Raw genomic sequence first — 25262 nt, forward strand, 5'->3', positions numbered from 1 at the left:
TTGAGAACATCTCCCAGGAGCATTTTGGATTTTGGTTGCTCTACTTACCTGGCATAGCTACTACTCATCTGAATGATTCTTTTCATCTTGTTTTGCCGGGTGCTACCCTAAGTCCCTAATTATGAGGACCATAGAAGAGAACGTTGTTTCCCTTGCTCTGCTCCTTTTTTCTTGCCACAGTCATTTCTTCAAGTTGATTAGGGCATTACCCTCAGTTTTATAAAGCTGCTTTACGTATTTTTTCCCCTCAGTCCCTCTTAGATTTTCCACTTCAACATGGACTCAACTTAGTGCCTACTGAATTTCCTTCCTCCTCCACTTGGTGAAAAAAATGCATAGTGGCCACCCTGCCTGTCCAGAATAGTGCACAAAGTTAATTACAAGAGACCAAAAAAGGAAAGAGGTTGGTTCTTGCCCTCACCATGCTTATAACGGAGAAGACATAGTCTAAATAAATTTGGGGAGAATTCCAGATCAAATGGGAGCAAGATGAAGAGACACTAGAAACAGGTGTTACCAGTAGTGGTGAGGGGGAAGCAGTGTCCAGGGCTCCCTGGAATTGGCCAGACTGGCAATGAGAAGATGAAATGGTATTTAATATTTGGATGGTGCCTATTGACTGATTATCCATTATTTCATTTTTATCGTGCAACTATGCTAAGCCATTTGCTTGGAGGAACTTATTTCACCAAGGCACCAACCACGTGCATTTTTCTGGGTTTCCCAGGGAGCTTAGGCAACTTTGCAAAGAATATACATCTTGCCAGCAGAAGCACTGGACATAAAGCTTCTCAGTCTAACTTTCAAAATCACAATCTAATAGATTTTATGATGAATAACATGTGAATTGCAACTCTAAAATGTTAAGAAAACTATCTACTATGATAATACACAGTGTAGACACAGATTTCTAAATATTATACATTGTATGGAATGGTGATAATGCTCCATTTAAGTTACAAATCTTGAAAGCTTATGATTTGAAAGCTTATATTTAGAAGCGTCAGATGGAAAAGACGCTACAATTTATGGACTCGGAAATAGAAGTTTGTCGGTTTTTATCCTGGGAGGTACTTAATAGTCTAACTTTCACTATGCAGCATGCTTACTTAATTAAAAAATTCTTTGTTATTCCTGTGTGCAGGTTAGGTTTTTTGTTTTTTTTTTGAGACAAGGTCTTGCTACGTTGTCCAGGCTGACCTCCCTGTCTCAGCCCCCCGAGTGCTGGGGTTATAGTTGTACACCACCATGCCTACCTTGCAGTTTGTTTGAAACGCTTTATAAACATTAACTCGCTTAATTCGTCAGCAGAGGGGTGCTATTATTATTACTCCCACTTAACAAATGAGGAAAGTCAGGTTTCTGAACCTTCCTCAAGTCTCAGCTCTGGCGGCCAGAGTGCCCACTATTCGATGGAGGTGCTCTTTTTAGGCAGGGAGTTTTAGCACCTTCAGGATGGAACAGCTGCCATCCTGGCCACCTTGTAACCCTTCACATTTGATCCAGTTGGCATTAACTAGTTAGGCTGATATAAAATGTCAAGCTCTTACGTTTTAGCTAAGAGGCATCAAAATCACTACAGTAACTGGGTTTCTTAGGAGATGGTAAACGCTGAGAACAGCCTTGTTTTCCTCCGACTCATCAGGTGACTCATCACCAGATTCGATCATGTTCGAAACTGCATTACTGGTTTAGCAGTTAATGACACTTAAACAATTAGCTCAGGATATGGAAGGTCAGAGATGATGAATCCAACCCTTGCCATTTCTCCGTGCTGATGTAGAATTCGTAAGTGTTGCTCTCTGGAAGATGTCAGAGACTAATGACAAACTGATTAGCTAATACTACTTACAAAAAAATAGCATGGAAAATTTCTGTTTAGCTTAGGGTAGAAACTCAGCCCTTTACAAGAAAAAGCCTGCAACTGTTGCTAAGGGAACTGGCTGAGAAGTATTTAATCTGTACACCTTTCAATTCAACAGCCTTTTCAAGTGATAGCAGCTACTGAGTTGTACCAAAGTGACTTCTATTGGAAAGGGGCATAAACACATTATTCATCTACCTGGAAGTAGCATACAACAAGGGTACCCAGAAAATAATACAGAGATCAGTTCTAGGGAAAATGGAAAAACACCAGAAATCATGAATTTGGAGACGCAAAACACAATGGCTGAACTGTAAGGGACAGTAAAATTGTGTTAATTGAGCCCATTTTTATTTTTAACTCCAAAGCAGAAGAGAGAAATGGCCGAGGTTCATAGTTTTAGAAGAAAGCACACTATTCTGTAAGGGGCCCAGAGAACGAGTCCCATCTCCCTTTTGACTGCAAGGAAAGGATATCTGTGGTGGCAGTTGCTACTGTGACAGAGTCAAAGGTGCTATGTCTTTGCAATTCAGAGAGAAGAGACTTGGAGAAATGTAAAGAAGAGGTTGTTGGTGATGGCAGTTTAGGCGGTCACAAGTGTTTGTAAGAAAGGGAAGCAGGGGCAGAGACAAAGGGCCTAGGTACTTGTTGGTATTAGGCAAGATGCCTGGCCCAAGCATCTTAGGAGGGAGTTAGAGGCAACAAACATTGAAGAACAAATAATAAAAGCAGTATAATAGAGGTTAAGTTTTACAATAGCCATGAATCAGAGAAAAGTGGTTGCTTGCTTTCTAATGCTTCTTTAGGCACTAATACTCCAACAGAGAGCTTTATTTTTGATAAAGTGAGGAATAGCGAACATTTACTATTTCAGACACAGCCAGTCTATGGCTTAAACCATGTGGCATTCTTCACAAGTCCAAAAGACCCTTGCTGGTCAAGGAATGACTGTGATCAACCGCCATCATCCTCGTGTTTCTGGTCAAGGGGGCTTCTTTTTTTTTAGTACTGGGGATCGAACTAGGGACCTTGCACTTGAGAAGCAGGCTGCAGAACCACTGAGCTAAATCCCCGGCCCTAAGGGGGCTTCTTAACTGAAATGTGACAGAGGGCTGCAGGCTACATGGAAAGGGAGGACATAGACCCCCCCCTGCCCAGGGCACGTGCTTCCGCCTCCTGTCTCCTATCCTGCCTCCCTCCCTTCTTCCTTTAGCTCTGCAGGTGTCCTTGACTGTCTATGTGCCAGCGCTGAAGGGTGCACATGCTGATCCCATTCCACGGAGTTTATATCCCAGAAGGGGAGCGGGAAGAGACAGACAGCAAAGAGGCACAGCCAGAAAAGGAGCAGGACATTTTCAGAAGCACACATACTAGGAGGGAGATAAGACAGGTGAAAGAGTGGGGGAAAGCCATGCTTATTCCATCGGTGGGGCTGCCATCATGTGGCCACCCTGGAGGAGTCAGCTCAGGGAGAGGTGGGGGCAGAGCTTCCCGGCAGGAGGCTCAGCCAGTGCCAAGTCTCCAGAATGAAAACAAGCATGGTGTCCTCAAGGCCCAGGGGTGAAATGCCAGGCCAGCATGGAGCACCAAGCCCAAGTGACAAGGGAGAGACAAGAGATGCAGGGGCATGCAGGTCTCTTAAGCTCATCTCAAATTCTCCTTCCAAGTAGGGCTCACCTCTCCCTACAACAGCTCCAGGCTAAATGGAACTTTGTGAAATCGAAGGCAAGGGGCTTGAGCAAAACATATGGTGAATGTTTAAATTTAAAAAATAGTATTACAGCAAAAGACGCTTTGCCATGAACTTCTCTCAGAATCCTCGTGCTCACTTTGAACACACTTATTCCATTGTTCTTGCCACTTTCTGAAGCAGTTCTGGAAGTTCTTTTTTGTGAGTTTCTTTTTGAGATGTGATCAAAAATACAGTGAATGCTGCTGCTGAGTGCTGGTAATAAAAACATGATGCTGTGTTCTCATCCACGTTACTCACTGGATGTGCCACCATGCAACTTCTGGCTCTTCCCAAAGTCAAAATGACCATGAAAACTGAACCTTTTTGCAGGAGATTGCAACATTGATTCTGCTCCAACCAGGCTGTAAGCAGTGCAGGTTGTAAAGAGTCAACTCCATAGTTGGCTTGTTTTGAGAAGTGAGTCTGGCCGAAGCCTATGTGCCGAGGTCAGAGTAACTCGCACCCAAATTCCGTTCCCACATCTAAAACCTTCTCCCTAGAAGAACAATGTTCTAATTCCAACCATACATTTTGTCTATTCTGTTCCTAATTTGAGAATGTTTTGCCTTGTCCTTTATGAGCCCTGCTTGCATTAGTCTCCACAGAAACCTCACCACTGCACATCCTCTCATGTACTCTTGGCCTTGCACGTAGCTTACCTTCACTAACTTCAGGGGTCTCTGGTACATTTTGAATTGATTAAAGACACTGAGTCAGGACAGTGCAACTAAAGACACTCTGGAAAGAGGACTCCAGAACTGCTTCAGGACATGGCAAGGATGATGGAATAAGTGTGTTTGAAGTGAAAAGGTATATTATGAGGGGGATTCATATCTTTTACTGTTATAACATTTAAAAAATTTAAATATTCACTATAGTTTTCTATCATGGTTCATGTGTGCCATCTATATGAGGGCCCAGGAAGCTATAGCTTGCAGACTAAATCTAGCTCCACTGTTTGTTTTTGTAAATAAAGTTTTATTGGTACACCACCATGGCTTTTATTATGTGTTGTTCATAGCTCGTTTTTAGCTACAAGGGCAGAGCTGTCTGGTGCTGAGAGAGGCTGGATGGCCCACAGAAAAAAATGCCCACCTCATCCCCATGATCCGACTAAGTGTTTATTTGCATCACCACTCAGTGGTGTTTCTACACACTACCTGTTCTTTGTGGCCTTGTTTCCTCTCTCCAGCTACCCTGAATGCTCACTGGCCTCAGGAATGCAGTGGTTCTGAAAGGCTGATGGTGGGGCTTTGAATCAGGTGTCTGGGTTGTGTTCCTGCCGGACAAGTTACTAGGGCCCTCCTCGGGCAAGTTAATTAACTTCTCTGTACCTCGCTTTGCTACCAGTAGAGTTCTGTATAGATTTTTTGTAAGGTGATACCCACAAGCATACAGGAAATGCTTACTGAGCCTGTTTTAAGAAAGCTCCTCCCTCCTTCTGGCACTCATCACCTCTGTTGATGCCCCTAATCATGGATAGCTTTGGCTTTCCAAGGAGATGCTAATGTCTGATTACACTGTGCAGTGGCAGAAATAAACTATATCAAGCAAAACCTTAAATTCCGAGTCAAATGTCTATTACCATATTATTATTATTAATTTTTTTTTTGGTATGGGAAGTTGAACCACAGGGGCTCATGCAAGCTAGGCAAGTGCTTTATGACTAAGCTGTATCCTCAGCCCTGTTTTATTTTATTCTATTTTATTTTTGAGGCAGGGTGTTGCTAAGTTGCCCAAGCTGGCCTTGTATTGTGATCCTTGTGCCTCATCCTCCCAAGTATCTGGGGATTACAGGTGTGCACCACCACAGCAGGCCACTCCCATCATTTCTGAGCTTGAGTTTCCCCTCAGGAGATGCCCACAGCTCTCTGTCCGGGGACTCCTCTCTATTGTGGAGGAGTCTCCAGCCATCAGGCCACCTTGGACAAGCCAGCTCACCTGCTTTCCTAGTGATTGAACCTCAGAAGCCACATCCTGGTTCACAGAAATCTTGGGGGGAAAGGAACCTCCATGGGAACTATTTTTGTATTTGGAGATTGAATTTGAGATGAACGAGCACTGTGGAGGTCAGCAACTGGGGTCAGAAAGCACTGGGCTGTACATGGCTCTGCTGTTGTTGAGGTTCAGATCTGAAATGGTACCCAGAACCTCTGTGCTTGCGGGGTGGTTGGATCATGGGACCTTGTGCTCACTGGTGGATTCATGCACTGCTCAGTTCAGCAGCTGAGTGAGCTTTTGGGAGGTGTGGTCTGGTTGGAAGAGCCAGTCACTGGTGTGTGACCTGGAAGGGTCTGTCTCCCTCCCTGGCTCCTCCCTTCTCTCTCTGCTTCCTGCCTGCCATGACTTGAGCAGCTCTCCTCCTCTAGGCCCTTCCACCATGCCATTTATGTGTTTGAGCCTGCTGACCATGGACTGAAACTTCTGAAACTGTGAGCCAAAAGAAACCTTTTCTCCTTTAAGGTGTGGGTGTTGGGTATTTTGTCCTAGCGAGGAGGAAACTGACTAAGACATCTGTCCAGCTCATAATCATAGAAGAGGGGCAGGGCAGGCTGGAAAAGAAAAGAGGCAAGCTTCCCACTGTGTATCTATTTCCATGGCCTAGGACAGTGCTAGAAACAATAGGTGTCTGGGTAAAGGTGACACCAAAAGAATGAATGAATTCCAACACTGACTTTGTTTTTAATTCACAGTGTGACAGTGGATGAATCACTTCACTTCTTTGATTCATTTTTTTCATCTGTAAAATGGGAATGATAATAGCTGCATAATGAGTAAGGATAATGGATACAAATACCTTAAAAATCACAAAAAATTTGAGCAGAAATGTTAGAAACCTAGCTACTTTTTAAATACCACCAGTCACAAATATCTCTGGGGTGAAACTGCAGGAGCATTTTTGAAGGCTGACATTCTTCTGTTCATGAAATATTTTAGGATAAGAATGTGAACCTAAGTGCCATACAGCCAATCATGCACAAAACTATAACAATGTTGGTATGATGAGAACTAAGCGCTCCTAAATTGGTTCATGGACACAGAAAGATATGTGTCTGTCCTCTAGCTCCTCTGGAACCGGGCTGTCTTTGTGCTGACCTTTTTTCCTCCTTAGATTTCCTCAAACTCAGCTGAAACAGGGTTGCAGAAGTTCTGGGAGCTCTGTGAACGAAAGCCATGATGAACTACGTGTCCTTAAAAGTTTTTCTCAGAGGAAAACTTGTAAGGTTGTATGATTCAAGGTAGTAACTTCTGTTCTGAAAGTCTCAAACACTTCTCTGGTTTTTTGGAGCCATTATCCCCACTTAATTAATAAAGTTCCATTTTTGGATAAAACAATGTTCTCCACTTTTACTCTTCTTCAGCTTTCCTCTAAGATAAAATACTACATTTTGCCAAATCTAAAACCAATGCAAACCCCTCTTTATTTTTTGTACTGATAAGAAAGTGTCATCTTTAAATCTGATACTCCACAGATTATATGATGGATTTCAATTATCAGGCATGCTAAAATATAAAAAAATAGGTCCAGCAATAATATAAACTCTTTTAAAAATATGAATGTAAAGAAAAATAAGACATTTTGGGATATTTTGGGGATAATTATAGAACTTAATGTTCATATTCAGCAGCAACCAAATTAATAATGATAATAGCATTTATCTGTGTTATTGGTTTATTAAATGACCGTATATTCATATAATGTCTCAGGAGACCCTTACAGCCATTTTGAAAGATGTGGAGAACAGGTATTATGATTTCACCTGGTCAGATAAAGAAACTGAGGCTCAGAGAGCTTAGTAAATAGCACAGGAATCTTTGTCCTCCTCACATTTATGTTTTTTTGGGGAAAAATTGTTACTTCATGATAATTCACAGAACACACATTTCAGATAACAAAGCTACTTCATAGGGTTTTAAGATATGGGTGGAAGAAAAAGAAACTAATAAATAAACAATGAGTTACATGCCTTGAAATAAAAACAAGAATCGCTATTGCAGACACAGGAAGGCTCCTTTATAAAAAGCTCTCCCGAAGCAGAGCAGTTTGTGTGCTGCTTTGCTGGGTCCTGTTACTGACATGGAACGGACGGGTGGCAGAGCCAGGTTCTGGGCCAAGGATGGTGGAGGGTTCACGATGAGGCCATGTGTGCAAGACTCCTGGAGAGTGGATCATCTTGGGGTGGGAAGCTGGATGGCGAGGTGTGGAGGAATGAGAATGTGTGAGATGTGGGGAAATCTGAGAGCCACAAAAGGAATGAAGACACTTAGAAAGCCAGGACAGCTGCAAGGGAGCATGTGTCCTGAAAATATCCAAGGGCAGGCTGGCGCATCTGGATGGCACAGATGTGGGAGGCGGGTGATGGCTTGAGAGCTGAGGCGGCAGGCAAAGTCCTCCTGCATCAGGGCCCCCGGGAGTGGGAGAAACACTCAGGCATCCAGTGGAGTAGGTACAAACTAAGAGGGCAGAGTAGGGAAGGCGAGGGCCCAACATGGTCCCAGGAGTAGGTGTGTCTGCAAGGTGACCCCTCAGTAGCAGTCGGTACATTCCCAAGGCCAGGGACAGCAGCCAGGGAAGTGAGGTGCTTGCCCTCGGTTGAGGGGAGCCAACCGACTTGGGCTTTCCTAATCTTGATGAGGAAAGCTCAGCAGCAGGAGGAAAACCTGTATGAAAGGAGGGGCGGGGTCTCACATTTGCAGAATGATCTGACAACCACAGGACAATCTCAAGGACTGGGAGCAGGACCTGTGTTACTTAGTTGAATCCTTCCAGTCATCTACAAGATAGGCACTATTATTTGCCTTTTATTACTGCAAAACTGAATTCAGACAGGTGGAAAGACTGGCCCAAGGTCACAGTACCTAGCAAGAGGCGGATCTGCCTGACATCAGTGCATTAATAACATCGCCTTGCCTCTGCTCATTCTGTGACGATTGGGTGAATGCACAAATAAATTGAGAAAGGAAAAAAAGAAGAAGAGTGGAGCACACGCTCCTACTTCACTGCACTTAAAAAAAATAAATGCCATGAATTAAATCAAAATATTATCTTGGCATTAATTTGCTAGCACTGCTAAAAAAGGGATTAAAATAATCTTGACTTAATTGTGAGACGAAACAGAAGTTGTTTCTGTTTTGTGGCTCTCTTACAGGCTGTAGTCTGCATTGCTGCTTAGACAAAAATGGACAGTTTGGGGGGACAGGAAGGCTTGAAGACAGCCACACCCTGCCGGTGGCCCTGGGGCAGCACTTTGGTGTTGCTCTGCTGTGCTTTGCAGCTGTGGCAGAGGTGCCGGGTGCCATGGGCTTCTAAGCACTTTTAGTGGGCTCTCAGATTCCCTACTCACTCGGCTCCTTCGCATCTTCTTTGCAGCCAGAAGAACTGCTTTTCTGCTCCACACAGCTTTCACCTTGACAAATGCGACTTGGCTTAAGTGTCCCTGTAGCCTTTTTAGCTTGCTCTTCTCAAAGCAAGAAGCAGAAAAACAAAAAGAGCAGGAATAGGAAAATTACAATGACACAAATGCAGATGCCTAGGTATGATCGTCGCTTCCCAAACAGAATCCAGTCTCCCTGGCAACCACCCTTCTTAGCCTCCCTGGAAGCCTGAAGCTGGTGCAAAACTTAATTTGCTTCAGATTGGTGACAATTATGTACCTTTTAAGGACAAGAGTAAATAAATACTCTTTTAGGGTGGCATTTGTCCCCTTGCCATGGCTCCCTCCACTTTTTAAAACGCTCGTGAGACAGCAGGACTTTGCAAACAGAGGTTTGCAGTGGTCATTAGCTAACTGAGGCCCTGTGAGATTATTCTCATTCATGAATCTATAGGGGACCTCTCACCGCAGCAGTTTCTGGGCAAAGACACCAAAAGCATTGTATAAGATGCAGACTCTGGTCTCAAAGGAATTTACAGGTTTGAAGTGAATCAGATACATTTGGAGAACGGATGAAGGAAAAGAGTAGGAATAGCTTTAAAGCTAGTCAAAAGAGGCAGGATATATCCTGTACAGGTGCAAAATCCCCATGATGAGTGTTATCATTATGTATACCTAAAATGTACCAATAAATGTTTTGCTAAAAAAAAAATAAAGCAAATCAAGCTGAGTGGAGTGTTACATCTCAGTGGTTCTGGATTCCCGCCTGGGCTTGGCGTTGGCTCCTTCCGCAGAGGTGAAATTATTCTTTGGTCTGGAAGGTGCCTCATGGTTAGTGCCTGGGAACCACTGAGAAACAGCCACAAAGTGGGTTGGCATCCGCAGGCCCTTGAGGGTGGGCAGAGAGTGCCACTCACATCAAAGGCGACGCTGTGTGCGGGAAGATGCCTCTGGGAAGCAGGAGTGGAGGTGCTAGACTCCAGTTGATTATAGGGACAGAGGGGAAGTGAACTGTATTAATTGTCCACCCTGTACTTTGACTGTAGCGGAATCCTGTGAACTTGCTGCCCCTGCGCCCTTTTGGCTCTGATGGCCACATCCCCGGATTTGCTTTACTCATGTGTCCCAGGAGTTGCAGGGGGCCAAGCTCAGCCGTCCAGGCCCGTTCATGGTTCCACCACATTGCTGCAGGGCTGTATGTGTGATTTAAATCTTACTGGTCTGCAAACATGTCAGGACCTCTGCTTGGAATGCTGGACAGGGATATTTCCTCTCTCGGTGAACAGATCAATAAGGAAGCAGGTAGCCTCAAGCCCTGCAGGCAGCCAATTTACAATCCCTAATACACACATTGCTCCACTGCTACAAAAACCCTATGCTGTTATTAATCCCATTGCAAAAATGAGAAAATGAGGCCCGGTGATATTAAACAATACGCACTAAATGTCAAAACTGAAAGACAAGTTTGTCCCACTCACATTTCTACGCCCTTTTCATCATGCCATGCTGCTGCCTATAAGCACTTTAAAACTCACAGTAATTTTCCATTAAATATAAAACTCAAATGTTAAATTGCTGGGAGATATAACACTATAACATTTTGAGAATTGTAACCATTAGTGACTGTTAGAGTCATGGTGACAGACTCATAGCACCTACAGCTGGCTATGAGTTGTAGGAAATCTAAGGAAGAATTAAAAAAATCCTAAAATAGTCCAAGATAAAACAATAGCGGTGTAGGTCTATAATAAATGTATTTGTTCTGGCTACACTGGAGATGGGTCACTTTGGAGCCCTTTCTTAGTTTTTAATGCAATTGTTCATTTTCTGGTGCATGGGAGGAAGGTTTGTGGGTCAGTAAAGGATGGTGGAGCCCTTGTATTGCCACTGTCCTTACAGTCAGTAGTGTGCTGCTTGCTGCCCGCAACGTCGCATGTGGTCTGTAGCTATAATTCCTACTTCCAAGAATGGATTCCCTGAGGCAACTAGAATTGTGTGCGTGGTGCCCATGATCAGAGACAGAGGTAGGTTAGTGACCTTCCTTCTGGGATCCACAGAAGCCCCAATATGGGGATATCATTCATCAGAAGTAATCTTTGCTGTTGGCTGAAATCTCATGAACCTCTCAGCCCATCATCCATCTGTTGTGCACATCTCACTTGTATGGAATGCACCTATTTCTCTCAGCCACAAATCTGATAACCATATAAGGAACAAATAGTAGCTAGTTTTCAAATGTTCATGAGCACAGGTCTTTTCTCTTAGAACCTAAAGTCTGATAATCTTATTAGAAGTGGTACAGTAAGTTCAGACTATAAAACATCAGGGTAATCATCTCAGATATCAATACTCAATTTAAAATTATAAAATTTTAAATAAAATTCAGAAAATATTTTCCTTAATTCTTTTATTATTAATTTTAGAGCATTAAAATTCTCAGATGAGCCCATCAATGATTATACGTATGAATCACTGACTTAGCATTTTGCCATCTATACACAAACATGAACAAAACCCCAATAGATTTAAAAAAGAGATGCACCCCAGATTTTCATCTCTGCCATCTATCTGATTATGACTGTCACCTTGCAAGTGACATTCACAACTCCCAAAAGGGTGCAGCATTCAAATGGATCAAAGAATCTTTCCTTCCTGAATCCTATCCATTCCACATCAACAGACCATCGAGCTGCACATATCTAGTTGTTGATATCTAGAAAGAACTGAGTAATATTTCAATGTCCTGATGCATGTATGTGGCACAAAATTCTCTGTTAGTAATCATTATACAAGGAAGGTGCCACTGAGAATCTGAACTCTAAGCTAGGTTTCAACCCCTTTGATCTGTATAACAGCACTGGCACACAAGCCTGTGCACAGGGGAGTGTGATATACTCAGTATAGCTACTGCAATCAGTATTTCCATGCTAGTCTACACTACACTGACAGGAAGTGTCCCCCTGGAGTGCTCCTTAGTGGGTTCTGAGGGAAGGGTTCTCACATCAAACTTATTACAGTATTCTCTTCCTTCACGTTAACTGCCCACTTAGTGGAGCTGAAAGTAGCATTTCCTCTGTGGCTTTAGCAAACTGCTAACTAAACTTTATCTAAAGGTGGGCATTCTTTATCCTGCATGTATTTAATGTGCACCTATTATAAAACAGGTGCTGCATTAGGTACTGAGGACAAAGCAAGTATAAGTGGAAAACTTCTTTGCACCTGTGGGGAAGGGAGAAGACAGGCACCAATAAAATAAAGTGAGTGTATGTTAGATGGAACTATGTGCTAGGGGGAAAGATAGCATGTGCATGTGGAGGAGGGGGACTGCCAGGAGATGCCATGTGAACAGTGTGGTCATCAAAGGCCTAGCTGAAAAGAGACACTGGTAAAGATCATGTGGGGTGGGGAGCTGCCCAGCAGGAGCAGGACAGGAGAGAAGGCCCCTGGGAGGGCAGGGCTGTGTGCTGATAGGGGCACCTGGTGGCAGATCCAGAGGATAGGTCTGGGGAACAGAGCTGGGGGCCAGGGGGTCACTTGAGGTGGGCTGTTCAGCTGTCACAAGGACTGTGGATCTCACTCAGGGTGGGACAGGGACAGAAAGGAGGTTTTGATCAGATAGGCATGTCCAGGATCTCTCTGAGTTGACAGGAAACCAGAAGGCAGACTTTTGGAGACAGGGAAGAGGGAGGAAGGGGAGGGGTGGCAATGGGGCTGAAGATGAGCAAGATATGTGATTTGCAGGCACTCATTTCCTGACATGAACTCCTGCACTCTGCATCACTAATGTTTGCTCACGAATAGAAATAAATAAAGCAAAGACTTGGGCTGCTGAGTTGAGGGCAACTAAAGGAGAAGCAGAGGCAAAGCAGAGACAGGACAGGAGGCTCAGACAAGAGCCCAGACAGGGTTAAAGAGGAGAACCAGGTGGGCCAGTGGTGGGAGCTGATGGGGCCCATAGATGGGTGGACTGAGAAGGGGCAAGGTGACTGAAGCTCTGGTCTTGATTAGTGGAGGGACTGAGATCCCATGAGCAGAGAGGATCCTCAGAGAGGACAACTGGAGGTGGGCGATGGGGGTGGGGGCAGACTGAGATGGAAGGGCCTGTGCAGCAGCCAAGTTGAGAGGAGAGTGCACCCAGGAGGGAGGGTGGGCAATGCGGCCCTGACACTGTGGCACTCAGCCTGGCTCCCACCTTAGGACTGGGAGTCTTGGAGCACCAGGCAAAGCATCCTGAGCCGGATGTCGAGGTGTGCTGCTCTGGAAGCCAAGGAAGAAGGTTTTTCAAGGAGGAAGGAGTGAACTGTCCAAGGATTTCCCCCAAATCTTCGCCCCGTGTGATGCCAGGTACCAGCCAATCCACCTCTCGGCCAGTAGATGCTTTGCACAGATGGTTCTGCTGTTCATCATCAGCTCCTCCTTCCCAGCAAGTTTTTTGAGACAAAGTTCACTCTTTCTGTTTCTGCCTATCTCTGTCTGTCTGTCTCTCTGTTTGTCTCTGTCCTTCTCTGTATTTTTCTCCCTCTCTCTGTATGTCTCTCTCCCTCTCCCTCTCCCTCTCCCTTCCTCTCTCCCCAGCAGAGGCTTTCAAGCAGTTTTTGATTCTGTCCCACAGTTAAGCTTGTATCTTACTTCTGAACCCTGAGTTGGCCCATATACAACAGAAAGGAAACACTTCACCTTTTGGTATGCCATGCACTCTATCTTCTTTTCTATTCTATTTAATTAAAAATAATGTTGTTCCTGACCCACTAAATTGATTTCACTAACCACTAATTGCTTGTGAGCTCAGGATTGAAAAACACTGCTTATCGAGTGTCTGGCGCAGAACTCTGCCACATCCATTATTAATCAGGGAGACAATGCTATTCATCTTCGTCTCCCCCAAAGAACCTTCTGTAAAGTAAATGCTTAGCACGTGCTCTTGAATGAATCATTTCCAGACCCTAAAGTAATACTTTTTGAATTGAGCTCTTTGGATCTTTGCTAACCTTCACTTTTATGTGTAGAAGAACATTCCCTAAAAGCTCTTTGTCTCCAGAATGAGGACAGCCCAAGTGTGTTTCTGAATGAGTCCCTGTGTAACTGAGCGTCAGGGGAAGTTCTTGCTGAGGTTGGGGCAACCACTTGGTGGAAAGTCCAACAACTGGGTATTCCCATGGTTTCCAAAAAGACAGGCAGCTGGGGGTTGAAATGGCTTTGCGTGTGTTTATGTATCAGCCTTGGGGAGCCAGGGCAGGGGGGTTCAGACATTCTTAAAAGCATACATGACAGGAACCACAAGATAGACCTTTTGCATATAGAAAAAGGATGAAGAGATGGGGGGTAGGGTGTGGCCAGGGAGGGGATGAAAAGAATAAACGTGTGTTGTTTTGTCCATGCACCAATCCCCAGAAGGAATGTGATTATGTGCTGTGAACATGCACTCATAAAAATTAAAATTAAAAAAATTCTTAACCACAAAAATCTAAAACCTAACAAAAGAGATTTTCATACGTTTTAGAACAATCCTGTTTTTTAACTGTAACTTAGAAGGCGTTGATGTCAATATGAAATATCTATCATTTAAAAATGGGGGTTAAGAAAAGCTTTGCTTAAATAACCCTGATCTGAAACAGATGGAGCCGGGACAAAAAGGAAGAGTAATAATAACACGTTTTAGATTTCTAAAATGCCCAGTGATAGAAGTAAGTGATAGATGACCTAACCTAGATATCTCATTTAAAGAATCTTTAAAACCACAGCCTGGCACATAGGACATCTGTGATAGATGCAAGCTGATGTTTAAACCCTTCTCTGAATAGCACACTTACGGACGTGGCACGGGGAGAATAGGATATTTCTACTGTGTGATTCTGACTCCGGTAGTTAATGTGACAGGGAGGGGACATGCTGCAATGAACAGAGTACAGATTTTGAAATCAGGTTAACTCGAGTCCAGGTGTGGCTCTCCTAAAACTAGACATGTCCTTTTGGCCTGGTTAGCCAAACAACTTTTTGTTTTTTGGTACCGGGAATCAAATTTGGGACCTTGCGCTTTCAAGGCAGGTGGCAAAACCACTGAGCTAAATCCCCGGCCCCAAACATCTTTTAACTTCAGGGTTTTCAAACATGAAATGAGAACAGTAATACATACATTAGGAACTGACTGTAAGGATAAAGATGATATAAGTCAGGTATATACCATGCCTACTAAATAAATAATTAAATCCGTGAACTGAGGTACCACTGTATTTTAAGGTGTTGGTAGACACGATTTGAGGACAAGAAGCTTGAAACCAGTGGGGTAGGTTTCCAAGCTGGAGGTCTCCAGGCAGGGACTTCTAGGGAGGACATCAGTATTTCTTAGAAGGTCTTTCAGTGTACTGGAGGAGGCCCACAGCACTATGGAGGGTAATCTTCTTTGTGTAAAGTCAACTCCTGGTTGATTATAACTACTTCTGTTGGATTCTTTCATAGCAACACTTTGATTAGGGTTGATACCCTAGCCAAGCATTCAGCCTAGCTAGGTGCCACCCAGAACCATCCCAGCTAGGGGTTCAGGGTCAGCTTTGGGGCAGAGAGATCCACACAAGCTCACAGATACTTAGGTTCTCTTCAGAGAGCTGCAGGGCTCTGTTTATGTTCTGAGGAGTCAGAACCTTGTCAAAGCCTAAACTCTAACTTTAGTAGTAGACCCCAAGTAATAGTAAATACCAAGTCTCACCTCCCTTTCCCGGAGGTGACAAAGGCCATCCAGGCAGACCCAGCCTCGACTTCCTGGGCTCTGGACCAGCACTGACCGAACGTCGGCACATTCATTTCAGTGACAATTTTTTTTGGGTACCGGGAATCAAACTCAGGACCTTGTGCTTGCAAGGCAGGCGCGGTGCCACTGAGCTAAATCCCTGGCCCAGTAACAATTTTTTTTTTAAGAGCAAGGGAGTCATTAGTGGGATTTTTATTTTTTGTTAGCAAATGAAAAGGAAAATTTGTTGTCCCCCGAAACATCACACCAAATAAAATAAAGAAGAATTTTAGAGACCAAGTTTTCCTTTAAGACCTTCTACATCCTAAAAGAACCCCATGATGTCCTGCCTTAATAAAACATATATGTACCTAACTTAAAAAAACTCAGATTTACTCCAACAATCTGTATGCGCTGCTAATTACATTGTCTCAAAACCAGTGGTTTGCAAATCTGTCTCACACATTCATCTGTAAGCAATCTGAGGGAAGGGATGATATCATTCACGTGCAGACTATTATTCCTGCCTACAATCACAATTCTGAGCAGAGTATCCCTTTAAATGAAAGGCTCATGGATGCTCTCATGACATCAGATGGGTTATACCTGTTTACAAATGAGAAGAGCGGAGGAAGCTTTAGTCCTACGCTTTTCTCCACCAATGGCAGGGAAGAAGCCTGGCCTCAGATGTGGTCAAGTAGGAGGGACCTCAGCAGAATATGCCTCTGTGTGTGAAGGAGATGGTGTGCACACTTGTGCAGTGTGTGTGTGTGTGTGTGTGTGTGGACTCAGGGTCAGCATCCTACAGGGACTTTATAGCATCCTGGGAACTGCAGTTAGATGTCCTCATGGACACCTTCAGGGAACCCAAGCCACACTCCTCAGGAGGGTCAGCCCAGCTCCACCAGGCCAAGGGAGCCCCATCCCCGATCACGGCCGACCAGTCCAACAGGAAACAAAAACTGCCACCTCATCCCAGTGTATCCAAAGGACATTTCATGGACCACCAGTCCTCAGAAACACTCTGCAGAAGTTTTTAGGTGGTTTGGGGAATGCGCTCTATCACATTGCTCCCTGAGAGCTGCCTTCGTGGTAGCATCTTAGAGCGCAGGATGTCTGCCAGTATGGAAAGCTGAGTATCTCACTCAGTCTCCAACTCACTTTGCTTATTCACATGGCTATCTACTCACAGGTGGGTAACTGTCAGCCTCCTCATTTGCAAGGGAAGCTGACACTTGGAATGTAAATCCTGGCTTCTCTGGCTAATTCAGCAGTAGGACTGGGTCAGAACCCAGCACACTTTCCACTTCATCACACTGCAACACTTTTACCCAACCATTCAACTCTACAAAGCGAAAAAAAGCAATGTATGAGTATGAACGCTTCACCATTTTGCTCTCCCTCTACGGTCACGTAGAGGACAAAAGCAGGGGAGCGGCCACTACGTTTAGGGGGAGAATCACGATGACACTCAGCCTTTAGGAACTTACATTTGTGTCATGGTTGTGCCACTGTGTGTTATCTCTCAAGGTCTTGGTGCAAATGAAACACAGATGTAGAGATGTGTAAGTGTGTGGATTGGTAAAAACGGTGTATGCTGCAAATTTTGCATTCGATACCATGAACTAGACCATGCCAATCTTTTGCTGATCAAAACTGTAATGAGGGAAGGCAGGTGTATTCAGGACACTAAGTGCTCATCTTTGAATGAAGAAGTAAATAGATCCCTTGCTATGGCATGCACACTCCATTGTCTCCATCCTTCCCTGGAAGTCAATCTTCAGTATTCTCTTTCTCTTTCTCACACGCTGGATGAACCTAAAGCATTCTTTATAGTCAGTGATGGTGTTTTCCTGACTGTGGAAAATTTGAATTACCTACGGAGAATAACAATGCAGATATATTTCCTCAGAGACAGGGGTCCTTTTGTTCCTTTTTTCTTTCTCTTTTTTGCTAACGAGTCAAGCTGACTGATGTGAGCTCTTTCATGCCTGCCTCCTGCCAGCGACAATGCTGGGCCCTTTCGATTCACACACTTCAATTCAGGGATGAGTGGGCACTTAGCCTCCTACTCAAGCAAGTGATTGTTTAGAGTGAAAGACTCTGAATTAATAGAAAAGTATTAAATTAACTTCTACTCATGATATTTCTTTCAGCAAAAGGAATCATTTTCTTTCTCCTTGAAGAAGAATTGGACAATATCTAGAAAAAGCAACCCACTGACTTTTTAAAGAAGGGGATAGTTCTTAAATCAGAACAAAGAAAGGTTTTATGAGGTTTATTAGTTTCTGCCCAAACTAGTGAAATTCCCCGATAGGACTGGAAGTCATCTTCTACACAGAGCAGGAGTGGGTGGCTGTGGATAGGAGGGGCAGGGCTAGGACAAACTTCCTGTGCCCCTCCTCAGTAATGGGGGCGGGGTGAGATCACCTCTTTCCCTGTCCAGCAACTTTTCTATCCTATAGGATGATCCTCGATGTAAATTTGGATCTGGTTTCAGTTATAGTAACTACCAGTACCAAAAAGGCAAGAGCAGCTCATTAGTAACAACTGATTTTTCCTGCCCAATTATGTTATGGCATAATTTTCTAAGAATTAGGGATATATTTGTTTGCTTTGTTTTATTTACCCAACACCTTTTCTTTTTTTATGTTACACAGTAACTAAAAGAAGACACAAAACCTTTGTCTGGGGGGCATTTGGTGTATTGAAATATTTAGGTCAGAAGTGTCTAGCACCTGTTACCAACAGAAGTGGAGGGAAATTGGGACATCTGACCTGTTTCTACTGCAGCACATTATGATAGGCTCATCTAGGAGGATTCAATTCAGATAAAATTTTAATACCCTTATTTAGATCCTTGAAGAGGTAGATATACAAAAGATAGAGTATCCCACTGTAAAAATTCTGAAAGCATTAACTTAATTAACAATGAAAAACTCACACTGTCTTTCTAAAGAAGTTGGTGATACAAAAACAATGAAAGGCTGAATATATAACAATAATTTTTGCATTTATCCAACTGATATAGTGATACAAAGTTATGCACTAACCTACAATCGAAATGGATCAAAGAATGGAAACACTAACTCTGCTGGAGAGGGAATAGGTAGAACACTTGAGGACATAGGAGTAGGCAAAGACTTCATGAACAAAACCTGACAGCACAGGAAACACTACAAAGAATCAACAACTGGCACCTCATTTCATTAAAAAGCTTTTGCACAGCAAGAGAAATTACAGAGTGAAGAGATAATCCACAGTGTGGGAAAAAATTTTACCAGCTATTCATCAGATAAAGAACTATTATCTAGAATATATAGAGAACTCAAAAAAATCAGACTCCTCAAGTTTAAAGATCCAATCCAAAAATGGGCATCAGAAATGAAAAGTCACTTCTCAGGTGAAGAAGTAGAAACAGCAAATAAATATAGGAAAAAATGTTCAACATCACCAGTCATTCATGAAATAAAAATTAAAACAACGCTGAGATTCCATCTCACTCCAGAAAGAAAGAATGGCTGTTATCAAGAAATCAACCAATGGCCGGGGATTTAGCTCAGTGTTTTCACCACCTGCCGCGCAAGCGCAAGGACCAGAGTTCGATCCCGGGTACCAAAAAAAAAAAAGAAATCAACCAATAACAAATTCTGGTGGGGCTGTGGGGAAAAAGAAACCTTTCTCCACTGTTGGTGGGAGTGTAGACTGGTGCAACCACTGTGGAAATCAGTATGGAGATTTCTCAAAATTTTAAAACTATAGGGCCGGGGATTTAGATCAGTGGTTCCACTGCCTGTCTCACAAGTGCAAGGTCCCGAGTTTGATCCCTGGTAAAAAAAAAAAAAATTTTAAAAATATACGTTCCATTTGACCCAGTTATTCCTCTTCTTGGTACCTCCCCGGAAGAATTAAAAGCATCATACCACAGCAATACATGCACACCCATGTTTATAGCAGCACAGTGTGTAATAGCTAAATCTTGGAAACAGCTCAAATGCCCATCAACTGATGAGTGGATAAAGAAGATGTGTTTTTTTTTTATACAATGGAATAGTACTCTGCCATAAAGAACGATGAGCTTCAGACATTTATACCTAAATGGATGGACCTTGAGACCATACTCTTAAATGAAATAAATTGGACACACATGTTTGAGTGCCATGTTGTTTTTCTGGTGTGAGAAACAGACAGTGGAAATAAGGACTAAATTGCGGAGAATGGGTCAGTAGTGTCCAAGAGTTGTGGGCTTCTTCCTGTCCTGAGCAAGGAGTAGAGGTCATCCCCATGTCCTGGATTGAATGCATGCTTGAGACTTTGCCTACTGGGAAAGACATCTTTGGAACGGTATTTCCTAAGTCACAGACAAGAATCTACATAGATGTCTAGATGGGGGCTGTGTTTAAGAATGGCGCCTTTGAAATATTAGTGGTCCCAGAGTCTGGTTATTTACCCAAAGGCTTGCATCTTAGCTTTTTCCTTTCTTTTCTCTTTAATATGTACTTAATCTGGCAGTCTGAACCCTTTTCCCCAACTGAATTCTGACTTTCATGCTCTGAGAAAATATCCCACAGGACTGGGCCCTCCTTAACCCTCTATCTTCCTTCTAATCTGTGTAAATTCCTGCAGTGGCTATCGTATGTCAAATACAGTAAAAATTTATTGTACATAGTTTCTAGTAAATGTTAATGAAAACATAAAAAGAAGATAGAGAAATAGGAAGCAGGGAGTAGGGAGAAGTTCTAACAATTCCCAAAATTATATATTCCGTGGTTTCAAAAATATTTCAATATATGTTCTAACCTGATACATTTATACCACTGGGTCCCCTTAGTTCACTGTAAAGAAAATTTTGCACTATTATCTGTTTCTTTTTTGTAAGAGTCTTTTTTGTCTATGTCTTGTACCCTTAACATTTTGGTCATTCTTTTAAGATTACGGTACACGGTGTATTAACTAATGCTATTCTTTAATTTATTATGGAATTTTGCTTTATTTTTCATAGAAGTAAGAAGACTGTTTTTTAAAGAACATTTTCTTATTAATATCTACTTGTATTGCACTGAAATAAAAAAATTGATAAGCAGTTTACTTACCAGATGATTCATCCACCATTGTTTGTTTGTAAAAGCAAGAAGTGTGAGGGTAGTGAACAAAGTTCCTCTGTGTGTGCACCTCATATATTCATTCTTTAATATGAGATATCGGGCCAGGGATTTAGCTTAGTGGCACTGCGCCTGCCTCGCAAGCACAAGGTCCTGAGTTTGATCCCTGGGACCAAAAAAAAAAAAAAAGATATTAAGACACTAGAATGTGGTCCTAATGAGGGCAGGGATTTTGCTTTGCTCAATCCTGTGTTCGCAGTGTCTGGCAGGATGCCTAGCACATGATAAGTGGGGATTAAACATTTGCTAAATAAATGAACACTCCCTTATGCTATCAATAGCTGTTAGAAAAATATGAGGTGGATTTATACCTACTGACATGGAAAGACGGCCATTATGTACTATTTTGTAAAAAAGGACTCTTAGACATGACATTACTTGGTTAGAAAAGGAGACACAAAATATTTGTGTGTATACATAAGCATCTGTGTCCAGATACCTAGAAGAGTATCTGCACACATATACATATTCACATATTTGAGTACACAGAGACTATCAGGAGGAGAATGTTAAAACAGTAACAGAAAGTTATTTTTAGGGAGTAAGAACACAGCATGTGGAGCTTTTTCTTTTAAGTCTCTATCATTCAGCACTATTTGAATTGTATTTTATAAGTAGCATACATGTTTTTATCAAAAATACAAAATCCTTAAACCTACAAATCACTTAGATGTGGTTGTTTTAGAATTTGCCTTGTCTTCGACTCATCTCAATCTAGATACAGCTCTAGGAGGTACAAAGAGGACCTAACGAGTAGGTTTTATCTGGAAATGGATAAAAACTGGGCTGAAGAGTCAGAAATTAGAATCTTTAAAGAATCATAGAATTTGTTTTGCATCCCTGTTTCTTCAGCTTCAGCTACAATTTTAAATGCAAAGTTAGGAGAATGAACATGTAACTGTTGCACACCCATATGCTCGGTGTCAGTGAGCATCACTTACTTGCAATGAGATCAAATAGCTTATTTAAACTTTGAATTTTCCCATCGGGTTCAGACGATTCAGCTGTTTATCCAGCAGCACGCTGCTTAAAAATAGATGGGATGACATTTGTGGGTAGGTTTTAAAAAATATCCTTTGGAGAAAGAAGCAGATTTCTAATGCCACATTTACCATTTCTATTACATAAGAATGGCAAGTTTTTGTGGAATGAAGACTTCATAGAAAATATTCTTCTTTCTGGTGTATAAAGTAGAGCTCTTTTGGAAGCCATTCTCCATCATCAGCTAAATCCGGGTATCCCATCTGAGTTTTACTGTTCCATGACTATAATTAATTTAATGGAAATCTACACGTGGTTGAAAAGACTTCATAATGACTGTACATGGTGATTTTTCTCTTCCTTTATTCTTCTAATTATATACCCACACTCTACCCATCATTCTTTCATCAACTATTTACCAACTGCCTATTACGTGGTAGGCAAAGTGATTATAGCAATGAATACAAAGTTGATGTTCAGTATACTTTATCTGCCTTCATATACCTAGTCCTACTGCTTGTAACAATCTGCCACCCATATGATAAGGCTAATATTAGTTTTAAACTTGCTGTCACATGATTCCATGAGTCTAGGAGAAGAATTAAAATAGTCTGAGCTGAAAAATATACCATCACTTGAAATTTCAAACTGAGGCGTTACACCCGGGAACTGTAGTCAATGAAAGTGTGAAATATTAAGATCAGTGTTCCTATCTTGGTAGCACTGCTGATGACAAAGGATCGCGACACCAGAAGGAAATGAAACCAGTGCATCACTTTCCACCTGGGGTAACGCACCTTTCTTGGCATCTTATTGACTTTATTTATTAAAAAACACATGTTAGGAGGAAATTGCATTTATTGGGTAATATGAAAGAGGAAATCAGGTCCAATGTGTGGGCATGGATGTATTTTTCAGTAGGTAGGCTTTCAGCTTCAGTTTTACTGAATTTTCTTTGAGAACCAAGGAAAGGTAACAGGATTAGACTCTTTTCTTCCTTTGCCATGTGCTCTTCTGACCCTGAGTGCTGGCACACGCTGCAGGACAGTGGCTCTGCCCATGGAGGGAGGGGCACACTTCTCACCTCTCCTGGAGTGGGCCTTGAATACCTGGCTCATTGCAAAGCAGGTTTGCCACCTGCTCCCTCTCCTGACCCAAGACCACTGCAGTGGGTGGCCAGGTGATGGCCAGGAAGCAGTCTCAGTCTCACGGCCCTCCTACAGGATGAGAACTGTTTCTTCCCTAACTGTGTCTTCCTCTTCCTACATTCTGCAAAGGCTTCTAGTGGTCTGGGAGCCTCCACCATGAGCAAGGAGTTCGGATTCTCTTTCGACAGCCTGGTCTCCTTCTGAGCGCCCTGTGGCTTTTTGTAAAAAGTGATAAATGCTAATGATGAAAAGGGAGGCAGGCTTTCGAGTCCTGGGGCTGCTACAGGAGAGCTCAGAAAGAGGGGAAAAAATAAATCCATTTCTTACACAAAGGCCAGCTTTAGTCTCTCATTAGATCCAACTGCTACATGAGAAAAAGTTTCCTAATAAAATGGCACAGGGATTTTGGGAGGAGGAGCCACGTGTGCAGAATTGGAAGAGTTTTTCAAGATGTGTTTTTTGTCTTCATTCTAATTTGGGGAGCGCTGATGTAACAGGACTGTGGAACCCAAGCATATGCTATTTTCTTTCTTCTTTTCCTTTTAGATTTAAACCCCCATTATGGTGAATTAGCTCTCCCTCCTCAGCAACTTAGAATGTTGACTTAATTTTGTACAAAAATGAGACATCTAGAAATGAGGTCATATTTAGGTATATTTCTCCTTTATAACTCTTTCCAATTCTATTTGTATAAGGTTTACAACCCAGGTGGAAGATACAATAATTTTGGCAAGAAATGGATATTATTAATCCTATACTTTATCCAACTGTACCCTCCTTTTCACAAACAGAACTTTGAAAAATACTGAATTGTAAAAAACATTGGATATAACCAATAATTTAATTTGGAGAAGGCAAAACACTCCAGACTATGGAAGCCATAGACAGTGACAAAGGCAAATACTAAACAGTTTTTACTATTAATAATATGTTTAATTCATATAAGATCATTTGTATACCAAATGTGAACATGACATGTTTTCCCACTTACTATTTATTTTTGTAATGAAAAGATATTAGTTGTATCCGTTTCTGAATTTTGCACTGGACCTGAGGGAGCAGAAGACACAGTATCCATGGCATTACAGGTGTGCTGGGGTCTTTCAGGCTGTTGGTGGGAGGGGTGAGCCAGCTGCAGAGGACAGGGAGCAGGCTCTTAGGTGTGGGTACAGGGCAGTGTGGGACCTGCGAGAAAATACACGGCATGCAGTGCTGGCGAGGAACCTGGCTCAGGAGGTCATACTTGGCTTGAGATTCAAGTGATGGGCAGGACCACAGCTGGGAGAGGCCTGTGGGGGGCATGAGCAGAGGTAGGCTCCCCCCAAACTTCGTGTAACTCAAGGAGCGCTCTTACGAAACACACTTCGCTTTGGACTGTGAGTGTCTTGGGTGTTGCTAGAAACACACGACATCGGAAGCACTCGCAGGGCACTAATAATAGCCTTGCCTGTTCAAAGACCCAGGTGATCTCTTCTAGGACTTTCTTCCCTGGACTGTCTCCCGCTATCACTCTTGCGGCACTGAGAACAACAGAACCAGGCTTCTTGTGCGCCTGGGACCCAGGTCCTGCCTCTCAAATGCAGGCTCGGCTTGCAAGCATCCTTGACCAGCCTTCCTTCTGATCTCTGCCGTCTGCTCACACCCTGTGCTCACCTCTGTTCATCATCCCTCGTCCACAAGACCTCACTTCCATTTCCGTCTCACTGTCCCACAGATGGCTTCACCCTTGCACTGTCTCTTGGTGGCCCTCTCTAAATCCGGGCACTCTGAGACCCCCATGCTTAAGTCCAGCACTTCCTGAACACACAGAGGGCCTCTCCACCCCCAGCCTTTTTAATATCATATTTCTGATATTAACATTTTATTCCTCTCGGTCAGCTTGTTTCAGGTCTTCTTCCATTTCTCAATATAGCACCACTGTATTAGTTTCCTCTGGCTGCTGTATCAAATCACGGCGAAGCCAGTGGCTTAAAAAGAGCTCACATTTATTCTCTTCCAGCTCCTGAGGTCAGAACAGGTCCCATGAGTTGGAACAAGGCCAGGGCAGAGCTGAGTGTGCTTGGTGGACTCCATGGGAGACTCCATGCCTGCCTTTCCCACTGTCTAGCCCTGTATCCCTGGGCTCCTTGAGGCTCCTTCCTTCATCTTCAGACCTCTGCGCTTCTGTGGTCACACTTGTGATTACACTCAGGCGCCACCCAGACAGCCCAGGAAATGTCCCACTCCAAATTAGTTACTGGGTTGTTGGGAGCAATGCTACATAATTTTAGGGTAAA

At 43.0% G+C, this 25262-nt stretch overlaps 1 protein-coding gene across 24 annotated transcripts in view; it reads right to left on the reverse strand.

Moving 5' to 3' along the window:
- The window catches only part of Dlgap1 (DLG associated protein 1), a 779881-nt gene that overhangs the window by 217112 nt on the left and 537507 nt on the right, over window positions 1-25262 (reverse strand). For 5 of the 24 annotated variants that reach the window (XM_087194492.1, XM_087194493.1, XM_087194496.1 and 2 more), the window contains one exon: window positions 8942-9055. The exons of the other annotated variants lie outside the window; for them this stretch is intronic. In XM_087194492.1, the coding sequence (XP_087050618.1) occupies window positions 8942-9055 (114 nt within the window). The remainder of the gene's footprint in view (window positions 1-8941; window positions 9056-25262) is intronic. 24 annotated transcript variants of the gene reach the window in all.

Source organism: Heterocephalus glaber, unplaced genomic scaffold (genome assembly GCF_053883595.1).
Source record: "Heterocephalus glaber isolate CG9 unplaced genomic scaffold, H.glaber_assembly_v1.0 deba00000331, whole genome shotgun sequence".
In the NCBI taxonomy this organism is placed as follows: Eukaryota; Metazoa; Chordata; class Mammalia; order Rodentia; family Bathyergidae; genus Heterocephalus; species Heterocephalus glaber.